Source organism: Nilaparvata lugens, chromosome X, assembly GCF_014356525.2.
Source record: "Nilaparvata lugens isolate BPH chromosome X, ASM1435652v1, whole genome shotgun sequence".
Taxonomy (NCBI): Eukaryota; Metazoa; Arthropoda; class Insecta; order Hemiptera; family Delphacidae; genus Nilaparvata; species Nilaparvata lugens.
Window position 1 is genome coordinate 23,688,592 of NC_052518.1, and position 18,736 is coordinate 23,707,327.

The window sequence follows — 18,736 nt, forward strand, 5'->3', positions numbered from 1 at the left end:
TTCAAAACTCAATTTAAAACATTAAAAATTCAATTAAACAGAAAAATATTCAGAGAGCACAAAATTAGAACACATAGCCAGCCATCATTTTTAGAGAAGAAGAAGCACAAAGTACAGAACAAAGACCACACCTCAAAATCAGTGTCAATGTTATGGACACATCATTGATATTAAATTCCAAAAAATTATAAATTACAAGTTTAGAATTTACATTTTATATTTGTTCTCAATAAAACTTTATTTCGAAACTGTTATTTTAAATTTATATATCATCTATATTTAAATAATCTATTAATTCTGTTTCTCTGTTTCAGTGATACCATGGAATGCAACACAATTATTTACAATAAATTCTCAGTTAAAAAGTTGTCTGCATATCAATTACTCTGATATTTACTATCAGGTTTTATAGATCTCGAATTGAAGATTCAATTCCAATCGAGAAAAAATGTAATATTACAATGTGCATGATAAGTTATGTTCAATCTAATAGAATCTATAAGGACGGAAAAATAAACATGTTGTTAATAACTTTGGCTGATAAAATACATTAATCACTATACACAGAACTTAGAGGAATCTGACTGGCCATCTTATTCATTCAGACCTAACATTGTGAGAAAATACAAAGTATATCACAGCAACCTGAGTATATTTCGAGACAGCTTATTTATGTTAGCTCCAAGTTAATCAACATGGTAACTGAACAATTGTCATTGTTGTCAATTGCTCATTGTCAAAATAGTAAAATATTAAATAAATGGATATGTGATAATTTTTTCCAAGAATTAGGGTTCCTGTCAATACCTTAAGTGAATAAGATAACTATAACAGATTACAATATTCTGGTATTTCTATTGTGTCACAATTTATCAAATGATATTATATTATGTATGAATATTGTTTTAATCTGGTTTTTGATGAATTACTCTAGTCAAAGATATTTCATAGCAACTTTTGTTTTTCTTTTCTAATGAGTATTCTCTTTTCTTTCTGTATTGAATATGGTATTTCTAGGTTTTCCTGAACTTATGTTTTTTCCTTTTTATTTTTCCTAGTATTCAATAATTATTAATTTTAGTTCTAGGATGGACTCCCACCAGCGAGCAAGTTTTACTTTTGCTGGGGGAAATTTTCATTTTCATTAAATGGTTCATGCTGTGTATTAGAATAGTTAATTTTTATTATACTGTATCGTGCATGTTGTATGAAGATGGAAATGAATAAATTTGAAAATTTCTTACACAGTTACAAACAGAAATACTTTTTTCATTGACACCTGGCTGCCGGGCCCCCCTGGGAGGCCGGTTCCCCCAAATCCAGCTTTACCTGCCATACCCTGTCTATGGGCCTGCTTTAATGGACAGGATCATAAATATGATGTATGCACTTTCCATTCAAAAAAGTAATTTTATTTTATCAAAAACTAAATTTGAAGTAAATACGGTAAGTTAATCAAAACTCACATAAAAGTACCTAAAATATCATACTGTAGCCTACTAACTCACTTATGAATAAAGAACTATTAGAAAAATGATTGAAAAAACTCACTTATGAATAAAAACCTGTTGGAAAAATGTTTGAAGTGATGAGTCAATCGGCTAGGTCGGTCTGTGAAAAGTAGTGTCCGACTAAACAAATGATGAGATTGAGTGTATTCACAGTCCGATTTTCATATTCTTCTAGTATTGACCTTTCTTTAGCAGCCAACTTACATAGTTCGCGCAAAGAGGAACACACTTCTGGAAGCAATGGAACTTCCAAACACACAAATATACTGTAGATCCATTTTCCACTCAACTGAACAGACGTATGTCCTTCATCTATCCACATGACAAAATTTTCCAGAAGACTGAGAAGAGTGTCTTGAGACATAGACAAAAGAAGGGGCACTGATGGTTTTTTATAACAATGTTTACCGATTCCAGAATGATGTTGAAATTTTTTTGGTTTAATAGGTTCTTCAATACATATTTTAAACCAAGCTTCTTCACTGTATTTTGCTGGTAAAACTTCTTTCACATTTGTACCATACGTTTTCTCAGCTTCTCTTCTAATTGCAAGAGCATTACGAAGATATGAAAAGTTTGCCACTTGCTCATTTTTCCATTCAAGTGATGGTAGAAATGTTTTATCACTCACTGTAACTTTTTCTGCAGTGAGTGGCATATATGTAGAAAAAACCTTCTTAAGAATATTCGACCTAGGCCTATCTTCCTCTTCCATTATGAACACAATAAGATAACAAAATATTCAAAACCACAGGATCAACGTACAAAATTTACGAATGTAGAATCTGCAATGTAAACATGAATGATAACATTGAAGACTTCACGATCACGCCATTTTACTTTTAGGTTAGGATATTAATTATGATCACAAGGTATACACAAAACTGGGTCGACGACAAAGTGGGTCATTTTTTTCGACCGCATCTGTCGCCTCATGAAACTACAAATGCGGTCACCTCAGGAATGTGACCCACCCGTAGCTGACCGCATTTGTCGGGAGGTGCAGAAATGAAAATCGACCGCATTTGTCGCCTCTTGACACAAACCACTCTTGGTCTCAGTCAGCACCGTATCGCGCATGCGTTAGTAACGGTTTTTTCCCGTTCCATTCAGTCAGCTCTTTGAATGTAACGTTCTTTGTGATGATGGTTACCGAGCACTGTAACTGGAGCCAATCGTCATTCTATTTTTGATGATGATATTATTATCTAATGATGATTTATCATTGAATTCAATATAATAATCAATATATTATCATTATATTAAATAAAAGAAAGAGTACTTTTGAAGAATATAATTAATGAAATATAACGTTTGTTATTTAAGTGATGTTAAAAAAACACTATAGATAAGTCAGCATATTGTCGTTTCAAAGCAAAAACCTAACCCTCTAACCACCCCTTTTACATTTAAAACATCAATGAACATAACTTTTGGTAAAAAACATCTAACCCCTTCCAGCATATTGCAATTTCAAAGCAAAATCCTAACCCCCTGACCTATCTTTTCATCTTTGAAATATCAAAAAGGATAATTCTACCTGGATCCTGGCCCTTTCTAGCATATTGCAATTTCAAAGCAAAAACCTAACCTAACCTTATGGAACATTATGAAATATAACCCAAAAAAACCTAACCACTAACCCCTAATGTTCTCACATTAAATAATTTGGATTTCAAAGCAAAATCCCAACCCCCTAACCTATTCCTTTCACCTTTGAAACATCAAAAAACATAACTGACCCTAGCCCCTTCTAGCATATTGCAATTTCAAAGCAAAAACCTAACCTATCCTAATAAAACATTATTAAATATAACCTAAATAAAACCTAACCCCTGACCCTTTCACATTTAATACTTTGGATTTATTTGTCATCTTCAGAACAAAACATAAACATATGGTTCATTTCATGAACATGTTCACAAACATGAGGTTCAAAGCAAAATCCTAACCCCCTAACCTATCCTTTCACCTTTGAAACCTAATTAATTTGTTGACTGATAGACAAGGATAGCAATACCATTGCAAATCATACACTACCTTTATAACGTGGACCTCACTATAGATACTCAAAGAATACTTTTGAATAACTATGTGATAACTGTGACTGTTGCTGGCCGTTACTCTGTTTCTGAGACAAAGAGAATCTGCTCCTCTTGACACGACAATGCGGTCACCTCAGGAATGTGACCCACTTTGTCACTGACCGCATTTGTCGGGAGTTGCAAAAATTAAAATCGACCGCATTTGTCGGGAGTTGTAAAAATGAAAATCGACCGCATTTGTCGCCTCTTGACACAAGAAATACGGTCACCTCAGGAATGTGGCAATATATTGAGATTCTTTTATCGATACATTCTTTATCGATATCGTAAAGCCTTTGATAAGGCAGAAAATTGGTTGTACCATTGATATTATATAGTTAGATGACTAAGCTATACCTTCAAGCGTTTGGAAGCATGATGCCTCCTTCATTTCTCGTCGCCATTGAATATCGGGCAAGAAGTCAGGCGCCCAGACAGACTTATATGGGAAAACATCGACTTTCATTGTGTTATATCTTTTGACATACTTGATGGATTTCAATATAATTTTTTTTCAACTTTTCGTCATTTCCATTACCATATGATACAATGATTTGTTCATTGAACATTATTTTTAACTCGACCAAACATCTAATTTAGTGAACCTACCTCACTACAGATTTTGATCCATTCTATTAGCAAATGAATCTCATTTTTACAATATTTTCCTATTACCATGTATTTAGGATATGGAAAATAAAACATTTATTATAGAACGCTAATATTACCATATATTTTATTAGATGGCATATAATAATAAATCAACTGTTATCACAATATTTCGTGAAACTGTTTCCATTCGTTTTGCAACTTAAGTACCTATAGGTACTAACTATACTCTATACTCCTATATTTAATATAAGATAATAAATAACTACATATTATAAGAATGGAGAGAATAAAACAAAAATTATAGATCGCTAATATTACTGTATATTTTATTAGATGGCAAATAATAATAAGTTAACCATTATCACAATATTTCGTGAAACTGTTTCTCATTCGTTTTGCAACTTGAGTATAGGTACCTACCTAACTATACTCTATACTCCTATATTTAATATAAGATAATAAATAACTACATATTATGAGAACGGGAAAAATAAAAAAAAAATTATAGATCGCTAATATTACCGTTTATCCTATTAGATGGCAAATAATAATAAATCAACCATTATCACAATATTTCGTGAAACTGTTTCTCATTCGTTTTGCAACTTAAGTATAGGTACCTAACTATACTCTATACTCCTATATTTAATATAAGAGAGTAAATAACTACATATTATAAGAACGGAAAAAATAAAACAATAGCAATGATGAAGAATTTATAGACAATTTTAGCAAATAATATTTTTTATAATACAAATTTAGCATACAATAAATGAAAAATAGTACCTACCTACCTACTTTTAAAACAAAAAATCAGATTTGATTTCAGCTTGAGATTTACTAGTATTAAGCTGCTGGGCGGTTCACACCAAAGTTAATAACTGTACAAAGTTTTAAAAAATTAATCCTTATTTTATTTGATTGAACGGAACTTGACAAACACATATGTTCATCATGGTGTATGATAAGTTATGTTCAATGTAATAGAATCTATGAGGATTAATAAGCTATTAACATTTTGTTAATAACTTTGGTGTAAACGCAGCTTTAATGCACTATGCAAACGGCCCTAAAAAACGCTCACCTACCAACACATAACAAACACATATGTTCATCATGGTGTATGATAAGTTATGTTCAATGTAATAGAATCTATGAGGATTAATAAGCTATTAACATTTTGTTAATAACTTTGGTGTAAACGCAGCTTTAATGCACTATGCAAACGGCCCTAAAAAACGCTCACCTACCAACCTACCTTCAATCTTTAATGCATTGCCAAGGTTAGGCCTACTAAACAATTGCGCGCACAACTGTATAGTTAACAGTCACATCATGTGCGCTGGATTAATATAAAAGTAAAAGCGCTCATTCTCGATCAAACATATGTCTGTGCAATTTAGTAGATATTCATAATAGTAGGTCCACAACTAAAATAAACATAAAAATATGGTAAATATATCTATATATATAAAAGCAAAATGGCACTCAATGACTGACTGACTCACTCGCAGAACTTAAAATCTACCGGACCATAAAAACGTTCAAATTTGGTAGCGTATGTTCAGTTGGCCCTTTAGAGGCGCACTAAGAACGGATATGGAAAAATTTCCAAAGATAGGCCAAAAATCTGCGTTTTTCCAGCGTTTTTTTTTAGCGTTTTCTCAGCTTTATCGATTACAAATGAACAGAAAATGTTCAAATTTAGTACAGAAGCTCAGCTAGGGTGTAATAATGTTGTGTTAGGAGGAATTTGCAATAACGTCAAAGATACGCCCAAAATTAGCGTTTTTCCAGCATTTTTTTTTTGCTTTTTCTCAGATTTATCGAGAACAAATGAACAGAAATTGTTCAAATTCAGTACAGAATCAGCTAAGCTAGGGTGTAATAATGTTGTGTTAGAAGGAATTTGAAATAACGCCAAAGATACGCCCAAAATTAGCGTTTTTTTTTTGTTTTCTCTGTTCTTTCATAAAGAAATAGACAGAAAATGTTCAAATTTGGTACAGAGGTGTAGTTAAAGGTCTAAAAATTTTGTGATTAGGTGACTTTAATATTTCATCAAAGATACGCCCAAAATCAGCGTTTTTCCAACGTTTTTCTCAGCTTTTCTGCGTTTTCTCAGTACTTTGACTTTCTAATGGAATAAAGCATGCTCGAATGAAAAATGCAGGCGAGCGAAGCGAGCCTTCTGATCTCATTTTTGGACGATCCAGTTGTCGGGGGTCCATATCCCCTGGACAGATATGGCGAGCGAAGCAAGCCTGACAGCTAGACATAATGTAATATTATGATGTATATTACGGTACTAGTGAGTTTCTATCTGCGGGACCTGATGTTATAACTAGGTATAGTCTACTATATTTATTTGCACAGCCACAAACTTCTTTGAATTAACGCAGTTAGCACCTATTATTGTAGTCCTGCCACTAAATGTCATTATTTTTATTCTGGTAGCCTTTGTTATAATCAAAGTAAGGGTGGTATAGGAAGAGGAATAAAACAAGTAAAACAGTTTCACTATACTCACTAATACAGTCTCTATATATTTCACTATACAGATTAATCATAATTTAATAACAGCATGCCGTGCTACCAATTTCTCCTGAATCGGTTGGATAGCTATTTTTCACCTATTAACTTAAGGAAAGTTATCGGCTCCAACGTAATAGATTCTTGATAAACTATGAATGGATCTATCGCCTATGAATGAGAAATCCAGTTTTCAGAGCAAACCAACTTATAATCTTCAGAAGAATTTTGGCAATATATTACACAAATCCACAAAGAACAATACTTTACACACTTAAGCATCTAAAATCATTACGAGCTAAATACTTATCCACTTATGTAGTTGAAAAAACAATGGCTATAGGCTTGTAAACACAAGAAATAATTATAGACAAAAATTAGAACACTATAAACTGTTCGAAACTCAATTTAAAACATTAAAAATTCACTTAAACAGAAAAATATTCAGAGAGCACAAAATTAGAACACACAACCAGCCATCATTTTTAGAGAAGAAGGAAGCCTCCTCGCAAAGAGCAACAGACACCTCAAACCAGTGACGACTTCACGGACACGTCACCAAAAAATTATAAATTACAAGTTTAGAATTCACATTTTACATTTGTTCTCAATAAAACTTTATTTTGAAACTGTTATTTTAAATTTATATATCATCTCTATTTAAATAATCCATTTATCTGTTAATTCTGTCAACTCAGCCTCGGTGACACCATGGAACATGCAACACAATCATTTATGATAAATTCTCAGTCAAAAAGTTGTCTGTATATCGATTACTCTGATATTTACTATAAAGTTTTATAGATCTCGAATTGAAGATTCGATTCCAATCCAGAAAAAATGTAATATTACAAATACCCCCCTCTTGACATAAAAAATTTTACTGTTTGAAAATTTAAAGAAAAAATTACATTGAGCCAAATGGAAATTGTTGAATTGTAAATTCGAGAACAGTAACAATTTTTTCTAGAAAAACATTACATGTTGTCCTATAATATTGAAAATTATTATAAAAATTCATCAATAGCATTTGTTATATGTTTCCAAACAATATTTCAAAGTATAGAGTATCAAAATTACTTTTGATTTAGCTTTATAATTTAAAGGAAAATATCTAAACAGAAAGTTTAATATATAAAGAATAGTTTTTTGAAATTGCACATAAATTTAATAGATAGAAAAATTCCATTTTTATTGCAAAAAAAAAATTAGTATGATGAATAAAAAATGTATTATTATTATTATTTTTTTTTATGAATTGATGAATTGTTACATTTAATTTTCACATAAAATTTCAATAAATCAAAAAATGTTCATTTCTTTCACTATTGATGCAGTCGATTTTATCGATGCAAATTTTGGAAAACAGTCCATTAAGGCACTCAGTATGATTTTCAGTTAAGTGTGACTCCAGTGTGATGACGTCAGTGTGATCCGAATACTCGTAGTGTTGGGCTGATATTTGTAGTCGACTGATGCATACCAAACTCGATACAGGTGACATCTCAGTTAGCATTGCCTCATGCTTGTAGTAGACGGCTGCATACCAAACTCGATACAGGTGACATCTCAGTTAGCATTACCTCATGCTTGTAGTAGATGGCTGCATACCAAACTTGATACAGAGTCATGTAAATTTTGTATCATATTTGTAATTATACAATGTACATTTCAGGCTTGAAATGACAATGTAATTTGTTTTTCGGAAAAGAGATAGACGCTGCATACAGGATTAATTTTGGTGAGGATTAATTTAGGTAAGGTTTGGTTTTTTGATATTATCAGCTTTCAAGGTTTAGAGTTCTGCATACAGGAATAATTTAGGAGAGGATTTTTTTTTGAATCAATTCTTTCATGATACTGTGACTGTTATTCTGAATTTAAAGTTGCAAACGTGAATATGGATGGCAATTACCTCCAGGTAATGTGGTAGTGTTAAAGTTTGAGATACATGGTCAGCAAAAAGCGTTGGCATTGTCATTGGCATATGCTTTGGTGTCGGCATTGGCATTGGCATTGTCGTAGGCATTGGCATCAACATTGGCGCAGGCATTGGCATCGGCGCAGGCATCGGCGTAGATATAGGCATCAGCACAGGCATCGGCATAGTTATTGGCGTAGATATTGGCGTTGACATTGACATCAGAGCAGATATTGGCGTTGATATTGGCATAGGCATCAGTGTAGATATTGGCGTAGTTATTGGCGTTGGTATTGGTGTAGGCATCAGCGTAGATATTGGTGTAGTTATTGGTGTAGATATTGACATCAGAGCAGATATTGGCGTAGTTATTGGTGTAGATATTAGTGTAGATATTGGCGTTGGTATTGTTGTAGGCATCAGCGTAGATATTGGTGTAGATATTCAATTGATGAGTCACACTAGTTCGAAAATCACCCAAATGTTCTTAACACTCTTCATGGCATTCACTTGTTGCCGATTTCGAGATTCACGTGATAATTATTTCAATGCTAATGTCCATGCTGTACCTGTTATCTTAAAATGCTTATAAACTAAAAAGAAAATTTTGATTAGGCTATCAATACAATCTAATACACATGAAAATTATTTCCAAGTATATAATCAATATAAAATGAAATTTGTTAACATCTTATTATACAGTCAGCAATGGATATATTGTGAAATTTGGAGACATCAATTACAAAATTTTAATAGAAAAAATAATTTCATTTTCATTTATTCACTGTTCAAATATTTTATGAAAAGCAAACTATTCAATATTATTAATCATCGTTTGTTGGATACTATAGTTTATTTCGACTTTTCAATGTTCTAAACACAAACTACATTTCATGACAAAACTTTTATATCAATCATTAAACAAGAAATCATTCAAAACATCAATAATATTTTGCTTCAAAGGCAATCAATATTCATAAGTAATCTGCATCTATGGCAATCAACATTATTAATCATTATTTTGCATCTATGGCAATCAACATTATTAATCAACACAAAAAAATATTATCTCATTACTGCCTCTCTAAGTCATAACCTCTGTTATTCCTTCTTTAGGCAATAATGGGTTTCCATCTCAAGAAACAATCACATACCAGCAAAATTCTAATCAACAAACCCCACTAGAAATTCTACATACACTCCAGCATCCATTTCAAACGATAATCAATCATATCAAAATTTATAGAATAAACAGTTTTTTAAAAATTTAGAAAAAGACATCAATTACAAAAATTTTAGTGAAATTTTAACCTTTAACTCATTTCAATTAATAATATGACAAGACATTTTTATTTAATGGAAACATTATTATTCAAGTTAACTTTCATTAATACATCTCATATATATGGTGACACAATTCATTAATACTTTCAAATTTTGAAGTTTTATTATTATAACAAAAGAATTTATACATAAGATTGAATTTCAGCATGTTCTAAATTGAACCATTTATTTTTTAAATAATTTCAGAATTTGAAAACTGTATAATAAGTACAAACATTTCAATATTACAATACAAAGATGATCAAGATGGATAATGGGTAAATAAGTTCCCTAAAAAATACAAATAAGAGAAAAAGAAAAATGGGTAATAAGTTCCCTAAAACAATATACACAAAATTGATACACTTTACATAAGTGATACATGATGAAAAAATATATCACAAGCACACAATTCTTTACACTACAATGGATAGATTCTAGAAAAGTTAAGTTTTATCAACAATTTAAAGATTAGGAAAATAAGCTACTATTTTAACTTCCAAAATTATTTCAGAAAAATACAAATTTAAATGACTATGGACAAGATTGGTTAAGATATGCATCATAGAAGAATTTTACTGAACATTACACAAAGACAGGAAAAAATCGAAATTTGAAAAGATTAAGGGCAAGGAAAAATAGGCTACAGGAAAGAAAAAAGACACAATTATGGACTCTTACCATTCACTGCGTAGCGATTATGCTATTCTGAATCCCGGCATAACACAGGATTCCTAATCATTGTGTGCTGGGGAATACCCTTTCATCATGTGATTCACAGTCATCTTGTAAATAAGCAACTTGAAACAACCTTTGAATACTAACACATCAATGGTGACTTTGTGCTTTGTTTTCTTCAAGAACATGATTTTATTCATGGGTTCATTTGTTTCAACAAAGCCGTTTTGCTTACAAAAGTTAGTCATGTTTACTAAATAATGCTTTGCATACACCTTTTCAATTTTCAGTTGAAAGTTGAATTCATCAACTTGATTCAAAGCAAGATTCATTTTGTTTACATTGTTCCTAACCTCTACAGAAACCTGTCTCATGTAAACATTCACTTTACTTACTGTTTTCCTAACTATCAATTTGGCAATACTACTTTCTTTACTGTTGACTTTCAATAAAGACAATTCCCTACCTACTACATTACTCAATTCTACTATCTCACTACGATTTACTTTTTCAATAACAGTAACTAGGCCTACATTATCTGAAACTTGAACTAATTGATCTTGTATCTCAACACTACTATCATCCTGCTTCAATTTGTTTTCATTTTCATGACTATCAATCAATGTCTCATGTGCATCTTTTTATAGAAGGTTTATACTAACCTGCTCTAATCTAATGCTAGCAAATTCTTGCTTCATATCATCAAACCTAGCACTTTGATCTTGTTTCAAATTATCAATCTTAGCATTTTGCTCATCAAACTTTTGTGTTAAGAATGCTATAAGATTCAGATTATTTTTAATGTTTGCCATTTTGTAATATGCACTGATATCTATTCATTGAAACTTGACCACTCCAGAACTGACCTCCCATTCAGCAGTATACCATTCATAACCTATCAAGACATCTATCCTACCAATAATTTTTTATAACCAGGGATTTCATGGTGTACCATTTGGGACATATTTATTTTGTAATTCGGTCCCACCACAGGGGTAACATTTGCCATGCTACCAATTTCTCCTAAATCGGTTGGATAGCTATTTTTCACCTATAAACTTAAGGAAAGTTATCGGCTCCAAGGTAATAGATACTTGATAAACTATGAATGGATCTATCGCCTATGAATGAGAAATCCAGTTTTCAGAGCAAACCAACTTATAATCTTCAGAAGAATTTTGGCAATATATTACACAAATCCACAAAGAACAATACTTTACACACTTAAGCATCTAAAATCATTACGAGCTAAATACTTATCCACTTATGTAGTTGAAAAAACAATGGCTATAGGCTTTTAAACACAAGAAATAATTATAGACAAAAATTAGAACACTATAAACTGTTCGAAACTCAATTTAAAACATTAAAAATTCACTTAAACAGAAAAATATTCAGAGAGCACAAAATTAGAACACACAACCAGCCATCATTTTTAGAGAAGAAGGAAGCCTCCTCGCAAAGAGCAAAAGACACCTCAAACCAGTGATGACTTCATGGACATGTCACCAAAAAATTATAAATTACAAGTTTAGAATTCACATTTTACATTTGTTCTCAATAAAACTTTATTTTGAAACTGTTATTTTAAATTTATATATCATCTCCATTTAAATAATCCATTTATCTGTTAATTCTGTCAACTCAGCCTCGGTGACACCATGGAACATGCAACACAATCATTTACGATAAATTCTCAGTCAAAAAGTTGTCTGTATATCGATTACTCTGATATTTACTATAAAGTTTTATAGATCTCGAATTGAAGATTCGATTCCAATCGAGAAAAAATGTAATATTACAAGCATCATTTAATGATTTCATAAATCAAGATTAAATATTTACAAATTTCAAACATTAACTAATATATAAGTTAGAAATTACCGTAGGTACCTAATAAAGTGGAAATACATCTTTTTGAAATGGTTTGTGAAGCTAATGCAATTGAACTTCCAAATTGAAAAAATAATTGTTTTGTCATTGAAATGAAATGAAATGAAATGAAATGAAAAAATTCTTTATTAGGCGGAGTTAGGACTTTTAAGTCCTCTCTACCACTCAACCTCAACATAACAAATGCAATTGAAAAAAAATACAGTGTAACTTAATATATAAATAAAAATACATTAAATAATATAGCTACAAAATAGAAACATAGTTGGAACAAAACAGTCAATCTGCATTTATACTAAAAAAAAAATCAATGATATAATTCAAGAAACAATAGTAAAAAAAAAGGAATTATTAATATAATCATTCATACAACATTCACACAGCCCACCAGACCAGTTCCAAGCGCCAACCACACACTACCCCCGCAGACCCGCCAACAAAATCCGCTTGACCTCCACCCCAAAGCGAGCACGCCCATCAATGGCCCAGACAGAAGCAGGAAGATTATTCCACAGCCTACAACCAGTGACAGTGAATGATCTCTCAAAAGTCGTCGTTCTATGAATGGGATAAGCTAGCAGCAAGTTGCCATGCCTTGTTGCACGTTCACCGATCTCAGACAGGAATCTGAAGCTCTCAGACAGATAAGATGGAGATTTGGTTTTGATTATTGAGTGAAGCAGAGTCAATATGTGCCAAGTACGAAGATCATTCAATTTTAGGAGAGATAGTTGTACATAAAAAGGTGTAACATGATCAAATCGTCTAGCATTGAAAATAAATCAAATACAATAATTCTGTGTACGCTGCAGTCGGTTAGAGAGCTCAACAGTCATGTCGTTCATGACAGTGTCGCAGTAGCTGAAGTGAGGCAGCACAAGAGTCTTGACCAGCATGATCTTGATGTTGAGTGGAAGAAACAGGGCAAATCGTTTCAAGCTATGGATGCAAGCAAACACCCTCTTACAAACAATCTCAACCTGATTGAGCCATGAGAGTGTTTTAGAGATAACAAGACCAAGGTTTTTAACACTCTCAGAATACTCCAACTCAATGCCATTCAACCTCAACCTTGGAACATTCTGAGCTCTGAATCGGTTATGAGTCACAATGATACTCTGTGTCTTACCTTCATTCAATCTCAATGCATGATTATATGCCCAGACTCACCTGCAGAAAAATGTTTATAGATCTGAAGATCATCAGCATACAGATGAAATTTGCAGTGTTTTATGCATTTTGCGATGTCATCGATGTAGAGAGAGAACATAAGAGGCCCAAGAACAGAGCCTTGGGGGACTCCTCGGGTTACATTTCTCCATGAAGAGACCTCATTATTGGCCCTGACACACTGTTGGCGATTCAACAAGTAGGACTCGATCCATTTTACACAACCCTCTCCAAAACCAAGATTTCTTAATTTCAGAAGGAGGAGTGGATGATGAACACAGTCGAACGCCTTTGAAAAATCGAATAGTGTCAGAATAGTACCCTGACTACTATCCATAGCTGACCTGATATCCTCAGTAACTTTGAGCAGAGCAGTGGTCGTACTGTGACGTGTTCGGAACCCAGACTGAAAGGTAGACAGAAGATGGAAACGTTCTAGAAAAACAGAAAACTGCTGATGAACAAGTTTCTCGAGACATTTAGACAGAGCTGGGAGAATACTGATAGGCCTCAGATCTGATAATGATTTAACTGAAGAGCATTTGGGCAGAGGTGAGACTAAGGCTGATTTCCAAATTGAGGGGAAAAAGGACGATTCCAAAGATTTATTGAAAATTATCGTAAGAATAGGCAAGGTGAAGGGAAGAGTATCTTTGATGAATTTGATAGGTATGCAATCAACTCCAACTGCATTGCTTGTCATTCCCATGATTATCCTCATTACATCAGCTTCAGTCACAGGAGAAAAGGAGAGCTGCTGAGCAGGAGCTACATGAGGCGCCGCTCTTAGCCTGTTCAAGTGGTCATGAGCACCAGACAGGTCAACAGGATTATCAGTAAAGTTATCATTGATATCATCCAAATTGAAAGGTTTATTATGATGAACATGTGATTTTCCAATACCCAAGTTTTTCAATTTCGACCATACCGTTCTATAGTTTGTTTAAAACTTCTTCATACTTTGCCTGGAGGGGCGAACTAAACCAGGTGGGAGCTGACAAACCAGTTCAGCCAATTGGAACGGGAATAGAACCACGCGGTAGTCATGGCAACAGGCATAGATGCCAGATTGTTTCACCCACACGCACAGTATCGCACACATGCATTCTGAACCATAACTTAGCCAGAGAAGGTTTGCTCTGCGTTTGTCTTGCGTATGGTCAGTGTTCTGCATAAAATAATCATTATTATTAGATTTATAGAGTTGTGAGTGTGTCTTTTGATTGTACAGTGTGCGTGAGTGTGTTTTTTTAAATATAAGTTACAACTAAAATTTTTAAAGTGTACAATCATTTTATTGTGTATTCAATATATTTATCTGTGATGGAAAGTGGAGAAGCTAGGAGAAAGAGAGGTCACTCTAGTGTTCAGCCAGCTAAAACACCTCCTTATTCTATAGGTTTAACATTTTCTATAGGTTTTTAAAAATCTTTCTCAGAATAGCCAACAAGCTGCAGATTTTAAAATCAGATTGATATAGCTCACGAGCGAGTACTTCAGCCCAGGGTCTCACTAGTTTTTATAGTAAGTTACATAGAAGCACGGAATAAAGAAGTGCTTATTGCTCATTACTTAGCATTACTTACTTAATTAGCATTAGCAAATGCATTTTTTTTATTAAATTTCATCTCTTGACTCACAAACTATTACTTATTAATCTCTTCATTACTCCGTGGTTGAAGGGAAATACTCACATATTATGTGAGACGTCTTATTAAGACGTCTCACAGACGTATAGGCCTACTTCAGCTATGAATATTATTTATACTCATTAAGGTCAAAATAAGTAATGTCGACTATGTAGGCTCATATTGTGTCCCTTTGTGTTTTGTAAATCAGTTAATTCTTCATCACAGACACACTTTTTCTCTATGTATTTAACACGACATGCAGTAAAAATTTATCTTTTGACTGCATGTTGTGTTAAATACATAGAGAAAAAGTGTTTTAATACATCACAGCTCAGAATGGATCAAGGAACCATCATTATTATTATAGAGTTTTCTTGTACCCAAAATTGATTTGATGGAAAGTACCTACTGACCGCCTCTTCTTTCCCCGTCTGTAGGCTTATAAGAGAGTACTCATTATTCTCACTCGTGAATGACCGTGTAAATACGGCAACACCGCGGCAGCTGCATCCCACTTTTTCGCTACTCACCGTATCCCTCCAAGTACGAAGTAAATTAAAACACACTATAGTAGGCTGCTTGCCAGAAAGAGAGTGGTAATAGAACCTGACCTTGGCATTTCTAATCTCCTGCTGGGTTTTGTTTCGAAGCCGCTTATACTCCGCCCAATCCACCACAGATTTTGAGCGTTTGGCTCTACGGAGAACAGCGTCTCTCATCTTCTGTAATCTACGAATTTCCTGGCTGAACCAGGGTGCAGGCTTTTTATTTACTCTTTTCGTAACCATAGGAGCATGCCTGTCATACAAGAGAAGTAGAAAACTGTTCAACCTGTCGACCATCTCCTCGACATTATCTGTGAGAATGACTTCATGCCAAGGAATAGAGGCAGCATCAAACATAAAAGCACTTATATCCAGGCACCTATAGTTTCTATATGTGATGAACTCCTGCTTTGGTTTCGGCGGGTGCAGTCTGTAGGCACAGAACACAAGGTCATGCTTGGAGAGCCCAGGAGCCGGGAGTTGACCGTGTTTCGCAACTAGATTTACATCAGTGACAGCAACCACATCTAACCAAGTTTCTGCAGTTGCTGTATGGTGTGTCGCCTGCATTGGTAATATTGTTATATTACAGCTATTAAACATTGAAATAAAACTTGTACTATTTACAGAAGCTAAATCGAGTAGATTTGTATTGAAGTCACCCATGACAATGACATGTCTATAGTGAGTCATCAAATTCAACATAGATACCTCAAATTCAGCAAGTGATCTAATATCAGGAGCTTTATAACAAACACATACAAGCACATGCACACCACTCACAGATACATCCAAAAACATGAATTCAGAAACATTTGCTACTGAGTTATCAGACACATGTAAAACAGAAACAGGTAGATGAGTTCCCACATAAACCGCTACTCCACCACCTCCCTTATTCAAACGGTCATTCCTGAACAGCGCGTAGCCATTCAATTCCACACTCTTATCACTTATGTGTGGCTTCAGCCAAGTTTCAGATACAAGAATCACATCAATCAACTGGGAATCAAAAATTGATCTGAATTCATCAATGTGACACAAAAGCGACTGGGCATTTACGTGAGCTACCTTCAGCAAGCCAGAGCAATGTGAGAGAGCTTGAGAGAGATCACAAGCCGCCTGAGATGATGGAGCGCGCCGGCCCGGGGAGGCACTGTCAGGGACCACTGCGACACGTCGCGACGGGACCGCGCCAGCAGCGAGCAGAAGGCAAGCACAACAGGCATAGCGAGCTAAACATACACACACAACACACACTCAAGCATACATAACTATTGAAAATCATCGTGAAGTACAAAAAAAAGTAAATACTCCAGGGGGTAAGTCATATTTGACTCCTAAGTAGACTGAGAATAATTGATGATAACTAGTGGGTATCAAGAAAACTATGAGAGTAGAATAGGATAAGCCCATATTATACAGTATTTCCAATATCCTAATGATAAGTTTACAAATAATCAATTAAAAAATATGTACTGTACGTACATGGATGAATAAAAATATATGAAAGACCGACAACATTACTATGAAATACTCAGACATAGCCCAACTATAAATGGGTCCTCGATTAAAAATAGATATTGATAAATAGATTAATATTATCAAAATAATTCATTTTAGTAAGCCATAAATCCATATATACCTGAAAGAGAAATTGAAATACTATAATCTATATTTATTCCACTTTGAAAGGAATTTCAGAAATAATACTGATAAAAAAAAGGTCATTGTACAGACCTAACATAATAATGATGTTAGCTATTTTAACGACTTATTCATTTATTGGCTATTATATAATTATTAAATAATATATATTTATTGAATAATATATATTTATTGACTATTATATATTTATTGACTATTTATATTTTAAAGACTATCATATATTTACAAAAACTTCATACGGACTGACTCACTCAGTTTTGTTTTTAATTTTTTCGAGTTTATTCTGATTTGCTTTTTCAATTTCCTTTTCAATGTAGGGCGGGTTCCTTATGGGCATAGATTTACTATTCCTTGGATCTACAATTTCTGGCAGAAGGCAGTTCATATAGAATTTTTCCAATTTGGGAAACATTTTTGTTTCCCAAAAAATTGCATCTCTAGCAATATTTGCAACTTTTATGCCTTTTGGTGTACACAGCACAAAATAGCATAATTGCCGACCTGTCACTCTCAGCTGCCCTTGGACTTGGTAATAAAAATCATGGTTTTTATTCATGGCCCCTATTTCCCCATTCTTTTCAACTCTCCAAAATGTTACTTTTTTATTTCTAATAGCATCGTCTGGTGTTAGTTCTCACGCAGATGATGGACACTTTATTTCCACTGTAGCATCACTATTTATAAGACCGTCTGGACTCGCTCCAAGAAAACAATGCTCATTGTCAATGAAGAGACCACATTTTTCAATAGTGACCCCTAGATGAGTAGCCACTTGACGAGCAATGTCCTCATGCTCTCTCCCATAAGCCATTGACTCACAGTTGAACACAGAATATAACATGTGTTTCACTACTGATTGACAACTAGTCTGTGGTATTTTGCATACTCTTCCAAAATTCTTCCAAAGAATCAGGAAAAGGAGTACTCAGGTGTCATACCAACTGGAAATAAATTTATTATAGGAGGAATATAAAAATGCAATTCAACTATCGATTTTATCTTGCACTCTCCTCCCTCCATGCTCATTCTCATTAGCACTTCAGCTCAGTCTACACCTTTTCCAACTGTATTTTGAGGAAGTATCAATTGTAATTGAGAATAGTCATTTGTATTTGAGAAAATGTCAGATGTGAATGAGAACTGTCAATTGTATTCGAGAAGTCATCCC

The 18,736-nt window shown here is 33.5% G+C and overlaps 1 protein-coding gene across 1 annotated transcript; it reads right to left on the bottom strand.

The window, feature by feature from the left end:
* Positions 1 to 420: 420 nt before the first annotated feature.
* Positions 421 to 2,467, bottom strand: LOC111059743 (gem-associated protein 2). Its single transcript, XM_022347370.2, has one exon. It carries the CDS (start codon positions 2,224 to 2,226, stop codon positions 1,594 to 1,596), a length of 633 nt encoding a protein of 210 aa, XP_022203062.1. The 5' UTR covers positions 2,227 to 2,467; the 3' UTR covers positions 421 to 1,593.
* Positions 2,468 to 18,736: the final 16,269 nt, after the last annotated feature.

Excerpts from the sequence above, each read along its gene's own strand:
- LOC111059743 (XM_022347370.2), bottom strand. The coding sequence starts at position 2,226 with ATGGAAGAGGAAGATAGGCCTAGGTCGAATATTCTTAAGAAGGTTTTT.